At 41.1% G+C, this 21013-nt stretch overlaps 1 protein-coding gene across 1 annotated transcript in view; it reads left to right on the forward strand.

Annotated features, from left to right (window-relative positions):
- The window catches only part of LOC140188609 (dnaJ homolog subfamily C member 11), a 41142-nt gene extending 20444 nt beyond the window's left edge, over positions 1–20698 (forward strand). The window contains exons 8-16 of the mRNA XM_072245042.1: positions 1018–1207; positions 1758–1843; positions 2603–2719; positions 3767–3922; positions 4962–5031; positions 11720–11777; positions 15803–15945; positions 17955–18084; positions 20336–20698. Of these exons, the coding sequence (XP_072101143.1) occupies positions 1018–1207; positions 1758–1843; positions 2603–2719; positions 3767–3922; positions 4962–5031; positions 11720–11777; positions 15803–15945; positions 17955–18084; positions 20336–20361 (976 nt within the window). The 3' untranslated portion in view covers positions 20362–20698. The remainder of the gene's footprint in view (positions 1–1017; positions 1208–1757; positions 1844–2602; positions 2720–3766; positions 3923–4961; positions 5032–11719; positions 11778–15802; positions 15946–17954; positions 18085–20335) is intronic.
- The last annotated feature ends 315 nt before the right edge of the window (positions 20699–21013 follow it).

The following is a 21013-nucleotide window of genomic DNA, read 5'->3' on the forward strand; positions in this document are numbered from 1 at the left end:
CAACAAACTCATTCGTAAGGCCAATGATGTTGTGGGGATGGAACTGGACTCTCTCATGGTGGTGTCTGAAAAGAGGATGCTGTCCAAGTTGCATGCCATCTTGGACAATGTCTCCCATCCACTACATAATGTACTGGTTGGGCACAGGAGTACATTCAGCCAGGGACTCATTCCACCGAGATGCAACACAGAGCGTCATAGGAAGTCATTCCTGCCTGTGGCCATCAAACTTTACAACTCCTCCCTTGGAAGGTCAGACACCCTGAGCCAATAGGCTGGTCCTGGACTTATTTCCTGGCATAAATTACATATTACTATTTAACTATTTATGGGGTTTTTTTTACTATTTATTATTTATGGTGCAACTGTAACGAAAACCAATTTCCCCCAGGATCAATAAAGTGTGACTATGACTATTTGTTCATGTTTGTGTTGCTGTATTTGTTTCTGCCGTTTTGACAGTATCTACTCCATCAAATCACTTAATTGCTTTAAATACCTCAACCAGCCTTTAATTTTCTAAATTCACACTGGGCTTATCTAATTTATTCTTTTATAAATTGTTTCTTTTAAGCCTCAATGGAGAATTGGTGATTCACTTCTTCCAAAATTATTCTGTCCTTCTTGATGTTTGAGAGGCAAATGATCGCTGCCTTTAGGATTCTGAAGGGACTAGAAAATATACTCTATGACCCGCTATTTTTGCTTTTATCCAAAACCAAAGCTGCAGAAGAGAAGAGGGATTAAATTGAAAATTAACCTGAAAGAAACTTAAATCAGTGAATGAAATCAGTACAGTAAAACTCTGATAATCTGGATGATCAGGACTTTGGTGATGTTGGACTGGCAGATTTTCCATTTGGGTTTGGCTGACCAGTGTGAATTGTCATTGATTACTCCTGATGAATGGTTAATAATTTAAAGGAATAGAAAAGTCAAGCAAGATGAGATTTTTATTTTAACACATAGCTGTCTTTGCCTACAAATATTCTCTTCATTTTCCTTGGTCCCACACAGTTTTGTCACCACTCACTGCGCCTTACAGTTTTCATCTCGTGGAATCCGTCCTGGGCTGACGACAGTTCTTGCACGAAACCTAGATAAGAACACGATGGGTTACCTGCAGTGGCGCTGGGGCACACAGTCCGCAATGAATACCAGTATAGTGCGGGACACCAAAACCAGCCATATAACAATAGCATTACAGGTAAGGTTAAATTTATACATTTTTAAAATATATGTACAGTTTTTTTATGATCTTGTTATCATGCCAAGAACATTTTCTGTTGTTCACTTTGATTCATTCCTTTTCTCACTCACCTGTCCCTCCCTACTGTTTGTGACCATCTTATGAATTGATACTGAGGCTTAGAACTCTTTCCCCTCTCAGTTATGTGGTGCCAACATTCCCAAGGCAGTTGCACCTGAGATGTAAAGTTCCTCTGGACCATCCCAACGTCAGAACACTAACTATAATGTCTATCACATTTTCCTAATTTCAGAAATACCCAGTTTTGACAGACTGGAATTGTCAACTTGTCCAGGAAGAGGTGATGTTCTTTTGTGGGTTGATTTCAAATCCATTTTACTTTGGATATTTAAGCCTATGGTCAAAAGGACTATTATTCTATCAATATGGCTTAAGACTGAACCAATATCCATGAGGTGAAATGAGTGCCTGACCCACTTTGCCACCAGTTTCTACCTCATTATTAAAAGTATTTTGAGTAAACAAAATATGTATATTTATTTTACAGCTTGGAATTCCTCATTCTTTTATGTTATTGAGTTATCAATACAAGTTCCAGGATGAAGATCAAACCAGGGTAAAGGGGACAATCAAGTAAGTTTTTTTTGTGTTTTTTTTTAACATAGAAGGTTAAGATCTTAAGATTAGCTTTATTTGTTGCATGTACATCAAAACATACAGTGAAATGCATTGTTTGCGTCAACGATCAACACAGTCCAAGGATGTGCTTTCTGGGAGCAGCACACAAGTGTCGCTAGGTTTTCGACACCAACGTAGCAGGCCCACAACTTACCCTTACTTACCTGTACATGTTTGGAATGTGGGAGGAGACCAGACCATCCAGAGGAAACCCATGCATTCACAGGGGAAAAAAAAGTACAAACTCCTTAGAGATAGCAGTGGGAATTGAACCCCAATTACTGGTGTTGTAAAGCACTACACTAGCCACTATGCTATTGTGTCGCCCTACTATAAAGGTTGCAACATTTACTATATAAGTAGTAAAGCATACTAGCACACAACTGCAATAACATAAAATGCAGATACCTGACATCAGTAAATGGGAATGTTATTAAATTTTAAAAAAGAATATGCCTTTCGCCAAATATTTCTGGAACAGAAATAGTTCACTAAATTTAAAACAATTTAAGACAAAGATTTATGTAGCTTGTGTATTGACCAACAGAGAGTTATGGCTACAGGCAAGAATCTAATAAAAACTTTTGATGGTAAAATATCAGCTAATAGATCTAGAATGTTTTAATGTGACAAAATTCAAAGATGCATAGCGAGGAAATAAATCTACACTGAAATGACTATATTTCACAGAACCTTGTGTGGTTCTCTCTGCAGGGCAGGATTCTTTGGCACTTTGGTCGAATACGGCGCTGAAAGGAAGATATCCAGACACAGCGTCTTAGGTGCAACTGTTAGCATTGGAGTACCTCAGGGAGTGTCTCTCAAAATTAAGTATGTACTGAAAAAGAATGCATTGTTATATGTTTTTAAAAAATTCTTTAGATGACCATATTTTGTTTTAAGAAGCCAAATAATGTGTTGATTTGTTGTTGGAAGTTTTCCATTTCAGAATATTTGTTCCCTGGACTTGTGTAGTTGCTGAGCTATTGAGCAAAAGGATGTGGGTTCAATTCCTTTCCATTCCGTAACGAGCTAGCAGGCCGTGAAACTGAGATATGATGACTTCACCAATACTTATCCTCATGCTTTAGGAAACGTTTAGTAGAGTTTTAAGGATAGATTCTTTTAATTGCCTTTACAACTTAATTGTACAGAAAAGATAAAAAGGTAGGTTCCTTGAAAGAATAAATACCAGGAGGAAAAAGTATATGCTATTTCCAGACCTGGTATATGACAGGCCCTATTATAGACTCATTTTGCCCAATGTTACACTATGTAAAAGTATTTAAAGATCATTTCAGATAGATGGAGTAGCCATGATCTAACTGAGTCACTGTGTGACTTGAATTGTCTCATTACAATACAGTGGATTTCTCTACAGAAGCGTTTTAATGTTTAATCTTGGGAAATTGTTCTTCACGTGGCGTCTCCTCAGTGTTTCTCCAAGTGCTGCAGCCAACATCACAGAGTAAAATGATACTATGCTTGTGACTGGCATGACAACATACTTTGGTGCGCAGCAGGTTGTGTTCTCTTTATCGAGAACAAGCTGTTGGCTTTTCTCCATCCCTCAACTTAATAGCAGATATGCTGCTCAGGGTACTGGACAGCTGTGCAGGTCAAAAGGTCCAGATTCAATTCCCAGACTTTTACAGAATTAGATACGTTCCATTGGAAGATTGGTGCTATCAGAACTTGCTGTGATGTTCTGCTTGATGTCATGCATATAGATTAGGTGCCCTAGCTTTCTGACTGTTGAGCAGTTACTTTGAAGAAATGGAGATATACATCCTGTCTCAAGCTTGTACTGCAGGTTAAGCATTTGTGAGTACCATTTTTTCTTTCTGAGTTTTGATTTTACTTTTCCATTTGTTCCAGATTAAATCGAGCCAGCCAGACTTACTTCTTCCCTATTCATCTGACAGACCAACTTCTGCCCAGTGCCATTTTCTATGCTACCGTTGGACCTCTGGTCATCTATTTTGCCATGCATCGACTCATTATCAAACCCTACCTCTTAGCACAAAAAGAAAAGTGAGTGTTTCTTTGGCAGGTACCAGTCAATCTTGTTCTTTAGTGTTTAGTTTTCCCTGCTTTTAATCCTACAATTGTAGTTAATCTAATTACACATATAGGTGTGTATGCAGCTGAGAGCCAAGCCATTAAGATCAGAATCCTGTACACCCGCCCACTCCAGACACATTTCTGGCTGACGACCAGTCTCTTCATTACTGTATTCCAAAGAGTACTGCCTTCAGAAGAGAGAATACACAGAAGAAAAAATATAGATATAAGTATTCTGCGAGTAATTATGCTGAAATCTTTTTGCACTTGGTATTACAGTGGTTGCTAAATATGAAAACAGGACCCAACAATCATGTAAATTTTGCAAGTCGTCCATATGACACATAAATTTTTCAAGAGCTTTTCTCAGTCACATTGGTCTTAGACTGTCTATTTCCAAAAATACATCCAGTGCACTTAGTTTGAAATCAGTTGGGAACTCGCTTCCAAAACCCTCCTACTGGACTCCAGTCTAATAATAACCCTTCAAGTTACTGTCATCTACCTGCTTCAGCATTCCTAACAACCAGATAAATTGCACCTTCTAAATTCCTCCATTTTCCACACATTGTTTTAAGTTAAATTGAAGAATTCTTGAACACAAACCTTGTTTCCAATTTTCCATATTAGAGCAAATATTTTGTGGGTCATTTCCATTGCAAATTTCTTTGCTGCATTTCCTGTTTAATGTTGACAGATACAGTGTAATTACAGGCTCTGGCCATATAATGGCTCTGTGGAGCAACTTTTCTGATATCTTTCCAAATTTCACTGCAACCTTACTGATGAAGGGAAACCCATATTCATCAAATGCTTGTCAGCAAGATCACTGAGAATTTATAAAAATTGTATGGACGTCACAATTGAGTTCAAGCCATAAACTACCTACTGTTGGTTCATTATCTAGTGCCTATTTTATCTTATTAAGGCTGTGAAGCCTCTTACTTAAAAATAGTTTGTTCATATAGTAAGTTAACATTTTGCTCTGTGTCTGTGTGTTATCTGCTAGGGAACTGGAGAAACAGAGAGCGAATTCATCAAGTACAATAGCATTAAAAAAGCAAGAAGCTGAGGCAGCGGTAAGAGATGCAACATAAAATCATTTATCAGTTACAAGAAAAATGCATGCGCAGCTGAAACATGAAGTGATGGTAATGTGACGTTTCCCAATGTCTTCCAGGACTGACAGTAGGGAGGTTTTATTTGCCCATAGTATATTGAGTCATTTCCAGTGCCCTCATTTATTGACCATTCTTGATTTCATTGTGCATTGAGAAGCACATACAACTAAGAGTGGAATTCAGTCATTCAGAGCAGTCCATCTTAAAATGCCCAAAACTGTGGTAAAAGTCAACCACACTGATGGTCTAGAATTTCACAATCCAGCTTTGTATAAGAACATAAGATATAGGAGCAGAATTAGCCCATTTGGCCCATCGAGTCTGTTCTGTCACTTCGTCATGGCTGAATCCAATTTTTCTCTCAGCCCCAATCTCCTTCCTTCTCCCTGTATCCCTTCTTGCCCTCAGCCCCAATCTCCTTCCTTCTCCCTGTATCCCTTCTTGCCCTGACCAATCAAGAATCTGTCAACCTCTGCCTTAAATATACATAAAGATTTGGCCTCCACAGCAGCCAGTGGCAAAAAAGAATTTTACAGATTCACCACTCTCTGGCTAAAGAAGTTCCTCCTCATCTCCATTCTAAAAGGACTCCCCTCTATTCTGAGTCTGTGCCCTGTGGTCTTAGACTCTCTCACCATAGGAAACATCCTCTCTACTCAATCAAGCCTTCCACCATTTGATAGGTTTTAATGAGATCATCCCTCATTCTTCTGAATTCTAATGAATACAGGCCCAGAGCCATCAAATGTTCTTCATATGACACGCCATTCAATCCTGGATTAATTTTTGTGAACCTCCTTTGAACCTGCTCCAGTTTTAGCACATCCTTTCTAAGATAAGGGACCCAAAACTGCTCACAGTACTCCAAATGAGACCTCACCTGTGCTTTATAAAGTTTCAACATTACATCCTTGCTTTTATCTTCCAGTCCTCTTGAAATGAATGCTAACATTGCATTTGCCTTCCTCACCACAGACTAAACTTGCAAATTAACCTTTAGGGGATCCTGTACAAGGACTCTCAGGTCCCTTTGCACCTCAGATTTTTGCACATTCTCTCCATTTAGAAAATAGTCAACCCTTTCATTTCTTCTACCAAAGTGCATGACCATACACTTCCTGACACTGTATTCCATCTGCCATTGCTTTGACCATTCTCTTAATCTAAGTTCTCCTGTGGCCTCTACTTCCTCAAAATTACCTTCCCCTCCACCTATTATCTGCAAACTTTGCAGCAAAACCATCAATTCCATCATCCAAATCATTGACATATGACATAAAAAGAATTGGATCCCAAAGAAGGGGAACACTGTGAGTCACTGACAGCCAACCAGAAAAGGCTCTCTTTATTCCCACTCTTGCCTCCTGCCAATCAGTCTCTGCTTTATCCATGCTACAATCTTTCCTGTAATACCATGGGCTCATAGCTTGTTAAGCAGCCTCACGTGTGGTACCTTGTCAAAGGTCTTCTGAAAATCCAAGAACACAATATCAGCTGATTTTCCTTTGAATTGAATTGAATTGAATTGACCTAATTACTTACGTCCTTCATATACATGAAGAGTAAAAATCTTTATGTTGCGTCTAAATGTGCAATGTGCAATTTATTGTAATTTATAATAAGTGGTATGTACAACAGGATAGTCAATGTAACATACAAATACAGTTGTGTCAGCATGAATTAAGCAGTCTGCGGCCTGGTGGAAGAAGCTCTCCTGGAGCCTGTTGGTCCTGGCTTTTATGCTGAGTCCTGCAACTGAGGGAAGTACATTTCCCATACCAGGCAGTGATGCAGCCAGTCAGGATGCTCTCAATTGTGCCACAATAGAAAGTTCCTGCTTGTTATTTCTTCAAAGAATTCCAACAGGTTTGTCAGGAAAGATTTTCTCTTGAGGAAACTACGCTGACTATGGCCTATTTTTATCCTCTAAGTACCCTGAGACCTCATCTTTAATGATCGACTCTAACATCTTCCTAATCAGAGGTCAGACTAGCTGGCCTATAGTTCCCTTTCTTCTGCCTCTCTTCCTTCTTGAAGAGTGGGGTGACATTTGCAATTTTCCAGTCTTCCAGAACCATTTCAGAATCTAATGATTCTTGGAAGATCATTACTAATATCTCTATGATCTATTCAGCCACCTCTTTCAGAACTCTGGGGTGTACACCATCTGGTCCAGGTGATTTATCTACCTTCAGACCTTCCAGACCTCCCAAGAACCTTCTCTCTAGTTATGGTAACTTCACATACTTCATGCCCCCAACATGCGGAACTTCCACCACACTGCTAGTGTCTTCCACAGTGAAGACTGATGCAAAATACTTATTTAGTTCATCTGCCATTTCCTTGTCCCCCATTGTTGCCTGTCCAGCATCGTTTTCCAGTGGTCTGATATCCACTCTCACCTCTCTTTTACACTTTATGTACCTGAAGAAACTTTTGGTATTCTCTTTAATATTATTGGCTAGCTTACTTTCATATTCCATCTCTATCTTCTTAATGACTTTTTTAGTTGCCATCTGTTGGTTTTTAAAAGTTCCCAATCCTGTGACTTCCCACTAATTTTTGCTGTATTATATCTCCTCTCTTTGGCTTTTATGTTGACTTTGACTTCTCTTGTTAGCCATGGTCATACCATGTTTCCTTTAGAATACTTCTTCCTCTTTGGGATGTACATATCCTGTGTCTTCCGAGTTGCTTCCAGAAATTCCAGTCATTACTGCTCTGCCGTCATCCCTGCCAGTGTACTTTTCCAATCAATTCTGGCCAACACCTCTCTTATGCCTCTCTAATTCTCATTACTCCACTGTAATACTAATACATTTGACTTTAGCTTTTCCTTCTCTAATTTCAGGATGAGTTTGATCATACTATGATTACTTTCCCCGAAGAGTTCTTTTACCTTAAGCTCTCTAATCAATTCTGGTACATTGCACAACACCCAGTCCAGAATAGCTGATCCCCTCATGGGCTTAACCATAAGCTGCTCTAAAAAGCTATCTAGAGATTCCCTTTCCTGGAATCCAGCACCAACCTGATTTTCCCAGTCTATATGCATATTGAAGTCCCCCATAACCTTTGTAATATTGCTCTTTTGGCATGTATTTTCTATTTCCCATTGTAATTTGTAGGCCACATCCTTACTATTGTTTGGGGGTTTGTATACAACTCCCATCAGGGTCTTTTTACCCTTGCAGTTCCTTAGCTCTATCCACAATGATTCAACCCCTTCTGACCCTATGTCACCTCTTTCTAATGATTTAATTTCATTTTTTGCCATCTGAGCAACACCCGTTCCCTATGCCCTTTGTGCCTATCATTTCGATACAAATGTGTATCCTTGGACATTAAGCTCCCAGCTATAATCTTCTTTCAGCCATGGCTCAGTGATGCCTACAACATGATACCTGCCAATCAGCAAGTTCATCTACCTTATTCTGTATACTGCACATATTCAAGTACAACACCTTCAGTCCTGTATTCACCCATTTTGTTTTTGTTCACCTTTTATGTTGCAACTCTCCAGTTGACTGCAATTTTGCCCTATCAACAACTCCTCCTCAGTACACATTTCCTCTACTTGTTAACCAGCTACCTCATCTTCCACATTATCCGCTTTTCTTACAGTACTTCTTGCATTGAAATATATACAGCTCGGCACTAGTCAGACTGTGCTTAACCTTTTGATTAATAACTTTGAATAAGGTCTTACCAACATCTGCCTCCACAACCTCTCCACTATCTGTTCTGGCACTCTGGTTCCCATCCTCCTGCAACTCTAGTTTAAACCCCACTGTACAGCATCAACAAACCTTCCCACTAGGATATTTGTCCCCCTCCAGTTCAGATGCAAACCGTCCCTTTTGTACAGGTCCCACTTTTCCTGGAAGAGAGCCCAATGATCCAGAAATCTTATGCCCTTCCTCCTACACCAACTCCTTAGCCCTCTATTGAAGTGTATAATCTTCCTAGTTCTTGCCTCAATAGCACGAGGCATGAGTAGCAATCCTGAGATCATAACCTTAGAAGTCCTGCCCTTTAATACCTATCTCCATGAACTCCCATGTAGAACCTCATCACTCATCCCACCCATGTCTTTGATACCTACATGGACCACAACCTCCGGTTGTTCACCTTCCCACTTAAGAATACTGAGGGTTTGACTTGAGATATCCCGGACCCCAGCACCCAGGAGGCAATATACCATCCAGGAATTTTGTTCTTGCCCCCAAAACCACCTGTCCATTCCCCTAACTAACAAATCCCTATCACCACAGTGAGGCTCTTCTCCCCCATTCCATTCTGAGTCACAGGAGCGGCTGTGACTTCTCTCCATTAGGTCATTTCACCCCCCCTCCCCCGCCCCACTGACAGTATCCAAAGTGTTGTTGAAGGGGATGGCCACAGGGGTACTCTGCACTGGCTCCTTAACCCTCTCCCCTTCCTGACTGTCACTCAACTTCCTGTGCCCTGCATCTTGGGTGTAACTACCTCTCTATATGTCTCATCTATCGCCCCCTCAGCCTCCTGAATGATCTGGAGTTCATCCAGTTCCAGCTTCAGCTCCTTGGCACAGATTGTGAGAAGCTGCAGCTGGATGCACTTCTCACAGTTGTAGTTGTCAGGGACATTGGAGGTCTCCCTGCCTTCCACATCCCACAAGAGGAGCATTCAACTATCCTGCCTGGCGTATCAACTGTCCTAGCTGAGCAGACAGAAAGAAAGATAGGGGAAAAAAAATCATCCTAGAGCTTTTCTTTCCTTTGCGTTCTCTGACTGAAGCCTCGAAGAGCTGTAGCCTCACCACTCTGACTCTCTGCACTCAGACGACAGCCGCTGTGCTTACCACTGCCTTCCTTTAACTTGCTTTTGCTAATCAATCTCAAACGCCGATTGGCTGCTGGTCAGAGCTCTTTTTCACTATAGTGACCCTCTGCTGCCTTTTGTACTTGGGCCCAGTTGAAGCCCCCTTCTCTCAAAACTTACAATATCCAGATTGGGTTCTGGTCAAAGTTCTTTTTATATATATATATATATATATATATATATATATATATATATATAGGTAGCATAATTTCTCTCCTGAAAAACAGTTACCACAACTTGGTAGCTTCACAGTTGCTGCTACTGAGATGATTTTTAATTGCAGATTTAAATACAAATATACAAATACAAATTTTTCTACCATTTTGTGATACAAAGTTGTGTTTTTGGCCCAATAAATTAGTTATTGTGTTCTGATACCCCACTAAAAGCAGCACTAGTGTGGTGGAAGCTAGGAACAGAAGAAAGCCATTTAAGCTCAATTGTGTTCCACTATTCATTGACATGTGTCAGCCACAGTATAACAGTTTCATCCACCTGTGCCTCCATCCCCTTTGAAATTCTTAACTAAAGAAAAAAGAATAGCAATCTTAATGTGCTGTACTTGTTGATCAACAGAAAGTATTGATCAATTCCTTAAAAGACCCTTACAAGCACAACCAAATCACCCTTAACCTTCTGTATTCCAAAAATGTAGCTTGGTTTGTTACCTAACCCCTGAAACTCTGGATATATACTGACATATCTGAGAATATTCCCTCCAAAGCCAATGTAAACTTTCTAAATAATGAACTGCACAGATGTAAATGGACCAGACTTGCTTTGCCTCAGTTAAACTAAGCTTAGCTGTGGCCAGGGATCCGACTGTGACTCGCTAACCCTTTATATTTGGAATGACTGTTTAAACAAAGAAAGAAACTGTGAAGAGCAACTGTGGTACAGTACTTTCACAAGGATTGAGCACCTTTTAAGGAGATTTATAATTCCAGTGAGAAATCTGTTATTTTAAGTCCCTGTGCAGTAGCTTAGCTGGGTATGGCTTGATGCATTAGAAAGCTATGCAGTTGTGGAGTCATTCTTGAATAAAATAGAATTTTTAATTCTGTTAACATGAAGCTGCTGAAATGTTTAGTTGTCTTTCAAGGAAGAAATTCTGCCCTCCTTAGTTTTCAGGCAAATAAGGATACCAGTAAGTGCTGGCATTGTGATCAGCATCCATGTTCTGTGAACAACTAAATTTTAAAACAAAATCGAACAACACAGGAAGGTGTCCTTTTCCAGTCTTGCATTGTAGTACAAGATTTCTTCCATTGTGTGGCACCAGAGAGCTTTGTTCCAGCACTGACCAGTTTCTGTTTAGGAGGCTGATCAGCAGGATATTTTTGAAAAGTAAGGTATTGTTGAACCAGAAAAAGTTGTTACTGGGTGAATGGAACTTCATGATAGCTAGATATTGGATGAGCTCCAGTTTAAAGGTTTAGAATGGAGAGGCTGGATGGAGACTGGTGGCCTTAATGAAGTCTGAAGACAACCAAAATACCCTGCCTTTTAGTTTTTCCACAATCCTGTCAAGTGTTTAGATTTTAACTTGGGGTGCATACCATTCCAATTTCTATTGAAGAGAATGCTTAGAACAAAACAGTTTTAACATTTATATCAGTTTATTATTTTTCTCTAGCTGCATATAATTCAAGAAATTCCTTGCTAATCACAAATTTATCCTGAACTTCCTATTGAGCTGATAGTCAACAATTCCAGCATTTTGATATAATCTGCACCTTGGAGTTTGAGTGGACTGATGATCTTTTAACAACTCTTGTTTTAGGTTCGGTTGATGCAAGAGTCTGTGAAGAGAATAATAGAAACAGAAGAATCTAAAATGGGTAAGAGTGTTGTTGCTGATTGTGTGGTGTTTGTCACTCATTTTATTTCTGTCCCATCAGCCCAGACACAATTTGTGAATTGCTTTTGACCTGAGCAATCTAAGCGCAGTGACTGATGTTGGAAAGTATTTTTTTTAAAAATGAACTTCAGTGCATGGAAAACTTGATTACTTAATTTTTTTTTTAAGTCCGTGAAAGGAGAGTGCTTTATAGTAGAGGGAATAAATTATACACTAGTGATTGAACTTTTGTGCTGAGTGACTATCTTTAGTCCAAAGTGGTGGGCTGCAGGTCATAATTGTCCCCAGCATCTATTTTGCATGGCACAGAAATAAATTTGTTCTGCACTCTCTCATGCTCCTATATTCTATTTGTAATTACTTCATACATTTATTTTTTGAGATCTTGCCATTGCTACAACGTCATCGTTAATTGGCCATCCCTAAATGTCCTTGAGAAGATGGTGGTTTGTTGACGTTATTAGTCACTCTGTTAAAAGTGCTCCTACAGTGGTGATAGGCAGTAAATTCCAGGAGTTAGACCTAGCAGTGATGTTTCCAAGTCAGAATGATGTGAACTTGGAGGGGAATCCTACAGGTAGTCATATTCCTATATGCTTGCTTCCTTTGTCCTTTTTGACGATAGAGGTCACATCTTTAGGAAATGTTCTTGAAGTTGTCTGGGTGTTTCTGGAAAATACACACTGAAGCCACTGTGTGCTGATGTTGGAGAGAATAAACACACATGGTAATTGATCGGGTGGCATCAAGTATTGAGATTGTTGAGATATATTGGCATTGCACTTACCCAGGCAATTTGAAAGTACTCCAACATGCTCCTGATTTATGTCTTCTGCATTGTGAAAAGAGCTTGGGGTTGTCAGGAGGATTCCCAGCCTTTGAACTTCTCTTCTCACCATGGTATTTATGCAGTTCATCCCGTTGGGTTACTGATTCATCTTGACCCTAAAGTTATTGATAGTGAGGCACTCTGCAATGCTAAGAGAATTGACTGGCAAGTGTCAGTGGTTAGATTCTACTTGAAGATAATCATTTGTAGTGTGGATATTATTTGCTACATATCAGCCCATGCGTAAATGTTTCTTGGTCATACTACTGACAGGAATAGCCTTATTCATTTGTAGAGAAGTTGCGATTGAAATTGAGTACGTATTGTGCTATTCACAGTGAATATCCTCACACTTAACCTTATGATGAAAGGAAGGCCATTGAAGGAGCTAATATTGGCTTCTCGATCAGTCTGTGATGCTTTTAATGGTCTGACCAGCACTCAATACCTAACTTTCCATGAGTTCAATTTCCTCCCTAGAAACGTAAACCTAATTGATTTTTTGTATGGCCTGTGTCCATAAGCTTTAATTTCCAAACAATAAATTACCTCTCTAGTCTTCCTCTCAAAATAACCTCCTTTTATCTGTAAACAACAGGAATTCTGCAGATGCTGGAAATTCAAGCAACACACATCAAGGTTGCTGGTGAACGCAGCAGGCCAGGCAGCATCTCTAGGAAGAGGTACAGTCAACGTTTCAGGCCCAGACCCTTCGTCAGGACGAACTGAAGGAAGAGTTAGTAAGAGATTTGAAAGTGGGAGGGGGAGGGGGAGATCCAAAATGATAGGAGAAGACAGGACGGGGAGGGATGGAGCCAAGAGCTGGACAGGTGATTAGCAAAAGGGATATGAGAGGATCATGGGACAGGAGGCCCAGGGGGAAAGATAAGGAGGGGGAACCCAGAGGATGGGCAAGGGGTATAGTCAGAGGGACAGAGGGAGAAAAAGGAGAGTGAGAGAAAGAATGTGTGTATAAAAATAAATAACGGACGGGGTATGAGGGGGAGGTGGGGCATTAGCAGAAGTTTGAGAAGTCAATGTTCATGCCATCAGGTTGGAGGCTACCCAGACGGAATATAAGGTGTTGTTCTTCCAACCTGAGTGTGCCTTCATCTTTACAGTAGAGGAGGCCGTGGATAGACATGTCAGAATGGGAATGGGATGTGGAATTAAAATGTGTGGCCACTGGGTGATCCTGCTTTCTCTGGCGGACAGACCGTAGGTATTCAGCAAAGCGGTCTCCCAGTCTGCATCAGGTCTTGCTCCCGATGTGGCCTTCTATATATTGGCAAAATTTCACGCACATCTGCTCTCACTCCATCCTCCCGCCACCCCACTAGGAATAGGGTTCCTCTGGTCCTCACCTACCACCCCACCAGCCTCCGGGTCCAACATATTATTCTCTGTAACTTCCGCCACCTCCAACGGGATCCCACCACTAAGCACATCTTTCCCTCCCCCCCCCCCTCTGCTTTCCACAGGGATCGCTCCCTACGTGACTCCCTTGTCCATTCGTTCCCTGCCCCCCCCCCCCCCATCCCTCCCCTCTGATCTCCCTCCTGGCACTTATCCTTGTAAGCGGAACAAGTGCTACACATGCCCTTACACTTCCTCCCTCACCACCATTCAAGGCCCCAGACAGTCCTTCCAGGTAAGGCAACACTTCACCTGTGAGTCGGCTGGGGTGATATACTGTGGCCGGTGCTCCCGATGTGGCCTTCTATATATTGGCGAGACCTGACACAGACTGGGAGATCATTTCGCTGAAAACCTATGCTCTGTCTGCCAGAGAAAGCAGGATCTCCCAGTGGCCACACATTTTAATTCCACATCCCATTCCCATTCTGACATGTCTATCCACGGCCTCCCCTACTGTAAAGATGAAGCCACACTCAGGTTGGAGGAACAACACCTTATATTCCGTCTGGGTAGCCTCCAACCTGATGGCATGAACATTGACTTCTCAAACTTCCGCTAATGCCCCACCTCCCCCTCATACCCCATCCGTTATTTATTTTTATACACACATTCTTTCTCCCACTTTCCTTTTTCTCCCTCTGTCCCTCTGACTATACCCCTTGCCCATCCTCTGGGCTTTCCCCCCCCTCCCCCTTTTCCTTCTCCCTGGGCCTCCTGTCCCATGATCCTCTCATATCCCCTTTGCCAATCACCTGTCCAGCTCTTGGCTCCATACCTCCCCCTCCCACTTTCAAATCTCTTACTAACTCTTCCTTCAGTTAGTCCTGACGAAGGGTCTCAGCCTGAAACGTCGACTGTACCTCTTCCTCGAGATGCTGCCTGGCCTGCTGCGTTCACCAGCAACCTTGATGTGTGTTCCTTTTATCTGTGTTGAACTTTGTCAATTATTGCCACCCATTGTACACGTATATTAACAACATAATTTATTGCTGCTCTCCTCAGAAGTGAATCTTGCCCATTGCATCAGCATATTTGGAAGTTGTGTTTTTGATTCCAAAGTCGAGATCAGATGTGCACAGCAATGGTCCCTCCATTAATCTTTGTGAAACGGCCTTCTACTGCAAATGGCTACCTTTTACTCCCAGTCTCTGCCTTCTATCCTGAACACAGTTAGCAATCCTCTCTGCAATATATCATCCTGCAGATGGCATGTTTGATCCTTTGCTAATTTTAATCTTGTTCCATGTGATTTTGTTTTTCTTTTAAATGTGTGTTATTTTATTCCTTTTGTGATTTTTGTTAACAATAAAAAATATTCTACTACTTTTTATCACTCTTTCCTTAATAAATATCATACTTTTAAATCCCATTTGATCTTTTTTCTTTATTGAAGTCATTTTCCTTTCAACCCTACAATGTCTTCTTTCCAAAACCTGATTGTCTCCAGTTGCCATTTTATTATAGGTATTGTGTATTGCTGTCTTGACAGTTTTAACTTGTAAGATGGTTAGCTGCCTAAACATCTGTTCTGAAAGTCCTTTGACCACCCTAATTTATTCTTTCCTATACCTCTATGTTTTTATATTTGATCTATTTGCAGTTATTGTAGATCCTTCGTGTTTCTACCTCTGCTCCTTTCCTTCACCCCTAGTATCTTGTTTTCAGATTCTCCGTTCTGTGTTCTCATTAGCTTGTGCAATTTATTGCGAATGTAAGCAGTGTTGCAGAAAGGCACATATCTACCTGTCTTCTCCCAGGTTTAATCATCACCAATGCCTGGTATGGGAAGTTTGTGACTGACAGCAGTGGTAAGAATGAGAAGGCAAAGGTTATTGATGTGACTATTCCTCTTCAATGTCTGGTGAAAGAGTCAAAACTCATCCTTACTGAAGCATGCAAGGTAAGGTTAATTTTTATATCTACAATGTTGACTTTCCCAACTTGCCTTTAGGCAGTCCATGAGCAACTTACTCCCAGTGCAGAACTTGGGATATTTTGCCTATTTTTTTGCCTTCACATCTACAGCTATGTTTAAACTTCGGCTTGTTTGCTATTCACTGATGACATCATTGACACTGGCATTGTAAGACCATAAGATATAGGAGCAGAATTAGGCCATTTGGCCCATCTAGTCTACTCCATCATTTCATCATGGCTGATCCATTTCCCCTCTCAGCCCCAATCTCCTGCCTTCTCCCCAGATCCCTTCATGCCCTGACCAATCAAGGGTCTATCAACCTCTCCCTTGGCCGCCACATCCACCTGTTGCAAAGATCACCACTCTCTGGCTGAAGAAATTCCTCTTCATCTCAGTTCTAAAAGGATGCCCCTCTATTTGGGGGCTGTGTCCTCTAGTCTTCGACTCCTTTACCATAGGGAACTTCCTTTCCACATTCACTCTATCAAGGCCTTTCAACGTTTAGTAGGTTTTATTGAGATTACCCCTCATTATGATGTGGGTGATTTGATCTTTCAGGTGAGACAAGAGACTAGAATGCAATACACAACTTTTAAAACCTACATATAAGACCGAAAGACATAGGAGCAGAATTAAGCCATTCAGCCCGTCAAGTCTACTCTTCCATTCTATCATGGCTGATTTATTATCTCTCTCAACCCCATTATCCTGCCTTTACCTTGCAACCTCTGATACCCTGTCTAATCAAGAACCTATCAACCTCTACTTTAAATATACCCAATGATTCGGACTTCACAGCTGCCTGTGGCATATTGGTTAGCACAGTGCTTTACAGTACCAGTGACCTGGGTTATCTGTTATCTGCTCCTGGCTTATCTGTAGGAATTTGTACGTCCCTGAGACCACGTGGGTTTATCTCCAGGTGTTCCAGTTTCCTCCTGCAATTCAAAGATGTGCTGGTTGGTGGGTTAATTGATCATTGTAAATTGTCCCGTGATTAGGTTGGGGTTAAACCGGGGGTTCTGAGTAGTGAGGCTGGAAGGGCCTATTCCGTGCTGTGTCTCAATAAATAAACAAATATAAATAATTCACTCTCTGGCTAAAGGAAGTCCTCATCATCATATGATGTACTGCAAGCTTCATCATTGCTTCTGGCTTAGGATCCCATTGTATAATTTTGTTAGTTTTACTGCTAAATGATGTACAGTGTGCTGTCATTATAAAAGAAAGACCTTGCAAATATACAGTGCCTTTCACGACTGCAGGATGTTCTGGAACATTTCACAGCCAAAGTACAATTGTTAGACAGGGAAACAAAAGCTCAGTTAATCTGATTTGATGGGTTTCATCGTGACTCTCGTTTTGAGGTAATTTCCCACCTTGTAACTGGAGCTTTAATTCACCACTTGAACCCACCATCAGCAATATCATGTCTACAGTAAGTGCTCATATACTGTTGTGGAGGACTCAAACTTGTGATTTATGTCAGGGAACAGAGTGCTTTCAACTAAGCCAAATAGCTAGAGAGCAAGGGTCATGTTCTAGCAACATTTTTGTAACTAAAATGATTTGTTCTCTAAACTTTGTTAATATCTTCCTAACATGATCGTCAATAGATCCCACTTTCTGTAATTGTGAATTAAAGTAGGATTATTACTGTGATATTGGACCACGAACAGCATCACAGCTAAGCATATTTTTTTTAAATTGCATCAATAAGTGTGTGTTCATCATCTGCCATGATCAAAAGTAAAACTTGGGAAGATTTATCTTCATTCCCCTTTCCACCAAGCTTGTCACCAAAGCAGCTTCTCAATTGCTGCTGAAAAGTGAATAAAGCTGAGGATGTTCTAATCTGCGTGACCTTTTGCTACCCCAACTCCCTCTTCGTTGTAACATATGGGGCCATGGGGACCCCACTGTGTACTTGCCAAGTTTCTTCCTGCTCGCATTCCATTTGCATTGTTTTGCATATCTGACATCTTTTACAGGTTGGCGTGCCAGGATTCTATGACCCATGTGTCGGGGAGGAAAAGAGCCTAAAAGTGATTTACCTGTTCCGAGGAGTTCTGCATCAGGTCATGGCAGCGGACAACGAATCTCTCAGGATACCAAAGCAATGTATGTTCAAAGTGAACCCTTTCAACCATTGCAAAAATACTCAGTTAATATATACTCTTAATAATGTGCAAAGTACCAAATTCAGGATTTTAAGTCCAGCATGAGGTACAGATTCCCGGTATTTTGTGGTCATTTTAAATGAAGTCAAACTTTTACTTTAGCAGCTGCCTTTTTTCAGCACTGTTTGATGAGTATTACAGTACATTGCTGGGATCAGGCTTGATGCATGAGATCTTGGTGGATGAGTTGCCAATGAAGCAAAGATGGCGAAGGCAGTTGGTAAAGTGGTAATGGGAAATGGCTTGGCTCTTTGGAGATAAATGTTTGGTACTTGTCTGTTAAACCTTTGCTTCACTGTTGTCCTGATCTTACCGCATGCAAATATAGAGCAAATTATTACTTAAGAAATAGCACACAGCCACACACTTAAACACTTCCAACTGTGACATTATTATAAACAGAGGATCACTGATGATTCTGGTATTCTGATGTTCCTGGAGAGGCCAGAATTTATTGCTTATTCAGCTGCTGAGAAGGATGTGATAAGATGGTTTATTGGTGCATTAAGAAAAAGCTTGTGGGACTGGGCGTTAGAAAGTACATGTTAGCATTCAAGGTTAAGAGTTGCAGGGAGAAGACAGAAAAATGGCAGTTAAGAAAAATAATGAGCCATGACTGAATGAAGAAGAAGACTTGTTGGTCTTGAATGGTCTAATTATTTAATTAAATCTTATGGTGTTAACTAAGACAAAATAACAAAGTTATTTCCAATGGGTTTAAAATGGGAAATGGAAGATTGTTGAGTGTTATCCACCACCTTTTGTTTCTCAGCTCCACAGGAAAAATAATTTCCCTATTAACCAGAGTTCCTCTTGTCCTCTCTCAGCACCTCATGAGCCTCCACATCCAGCACATCATTCTCCGCAACCTCCACCATCTTCGACAGGATCTTACCACTAAATACTTCTTTATCTCCCCCCTGCCTGCTTTCTGCAGGGGTCACTCCCTCTGTGATCCCCTTACCTATTCGTCTCCGCCACCCCCCATCGGTCTCCCTCTCGGTACTTATCCCTGCAAGCGGAGGAAGTGCTACCGTGCCCATTCACCACGTCCTCTCACCTGGAAGGACTGTGTGGGACCTGATTCCATTCAGGGTCCCAAACAGTGCTTCCAGCTGAGACAGCACTTTACTTGTGAATCTGTTGGGGTCGTCCACTGTATCCACTGCTCCCAGTGAGGCCTCTTCTACATTGGTGAGACCCACCGTAGATTAAGAGACCACTTCGTTGAGCAGCTTTGCTCCATCCACAAAAGAGAAGGATTTCCCACTGGTCAACCATTTCAATTCCAATCCCCATTCCCATCCCAACATGTCAGTCCGTGGCCTCCTTTATTGCCACAACGAGGACGCTATGAGGTTGGAGGAGCACACTTTATATTCCATATGGAAGGCCTCCAATTTGATAGCGTGAACATCGATTTCTCTAATGGTAATTTTCTCCTCCCCCTTCCCTCTTCTTTCATTCCCCACCCTGGTTACCCTCTGGGCTCTTCTCTTCACCTGCCTATCAGCTCCCCCTGGTGCCCCTCCTTTCTCACATGCTCCACTCTCCTCTCTTATCAGATTCCTTCTCTGACATTTTACTTTCTTCACCTATTACCTCTGCTTTTTACTTCATTTTGCCTATCCTCTCCCACCTCCCGCTCCGTCCCCTCTCCCACCTCCCGCTCCGTCCCCTCTCCCACCTCCCGCTCCGTCCCCTCTCCCACCTCCAGCTCCGGCCCCTCTCCCACCTCCTGCTCCGGCCCCTCTCCCACCTCCCACTCTGTCCCCTCTCCCTCCTTCTTATTCCGCTTTGTCCCCCTTCCAGTCCTGATGAAGGACCTCAGCCTGAAATGTTGATTGTTCATTTCCATGGACACTGCCTGACCTGCTGAGTTCCTCCAGCATTTTGTGCATGTTTCTCTGAATTTCTGCAGTTCTGTTCAGCAGCTCAAGTTTTATCCCCCCTGTGAGCATTGTCACTGTTTGCTTTGGTAGTTATCCTTTATAGGGAAGCAAAGGGAATGGTGGATATATTTGTAGCTTGAGATTTCTAAATTTGTATCTGATTTGTATTTCAATCTGGCATACTACTTAATAAAGGATATTATTGTCTCATCAACATTTTTAAAATAATCAACTATTTTTTATCTGCAATTAATGTGTGGTTTGTGGCTGAGTAACTGCTTCCTCTGATTCCCTTTACAGCGCACAGGGTTGACACGGATCGTTGAGGAGGAGATGTGCTACGATATGGGGTTGGACCTGAACAGAGATCAGCTGCTAAACATCTCCATATACCATAAATTAAAGAGAGAATGCACATATGATTATTTTTATGTATGTAGAGTTTTTTTGTTCTTTTCTGTGTATAGAAGATTAAAAAATGCTTTTACAGATCACTAAAACATTTGGTCATGGATTTTCCATGTCATTTTTGACACTGGATGCTGTAATAGTCTGAACTATTTCAGACCTTGTGTAGCAATTCCTGTGCTCTGGAAAAAAAAAAGATTGTTTTAAGTCTATTTGATGTACAAAGAAATTAAAAAAATAAACCCAGATACTATTGCCATAATAAAACTTCCTTTTATTTAGTTTCCATTCTCCATCTGCAAATCTAGGCAGGTTATTTCAGCATTATGTGAAGGAAGATCATCATGTCTTCAATATCAGACTAAAAAGAGCCTTGTTCTAAAAGTATGCGTCTTTAATATCCTTTTAAAAGAATGTGCAGTAATTTTTCAGAAAACCTTATTTTAAACCTTATCATTTATTTTAAAATGATTTCCTGGGAGAGAAATTTTACATTGTTATGATCAATGGCTAACCATAACGAGACTCATTAAGTTATGATCCAGTTGGATTCTCTTCTGGGATAGTGAA

The sequence above is a fragment of the Mobula birostris genome, chromosome 27 (assembly GCF_030028105.1).
Source record: "Mobula birostris isolate sMobBir1 chromosome 27, sMobBir1.hap1, whole genome shotgun sequence".
Taxonomy (NCBI): Eukaryota; Metazoa; Chordata; class Chondrichthyes; order Myliobatiformes; family Myliobatidae; genus Mobula; species Mobula birostris.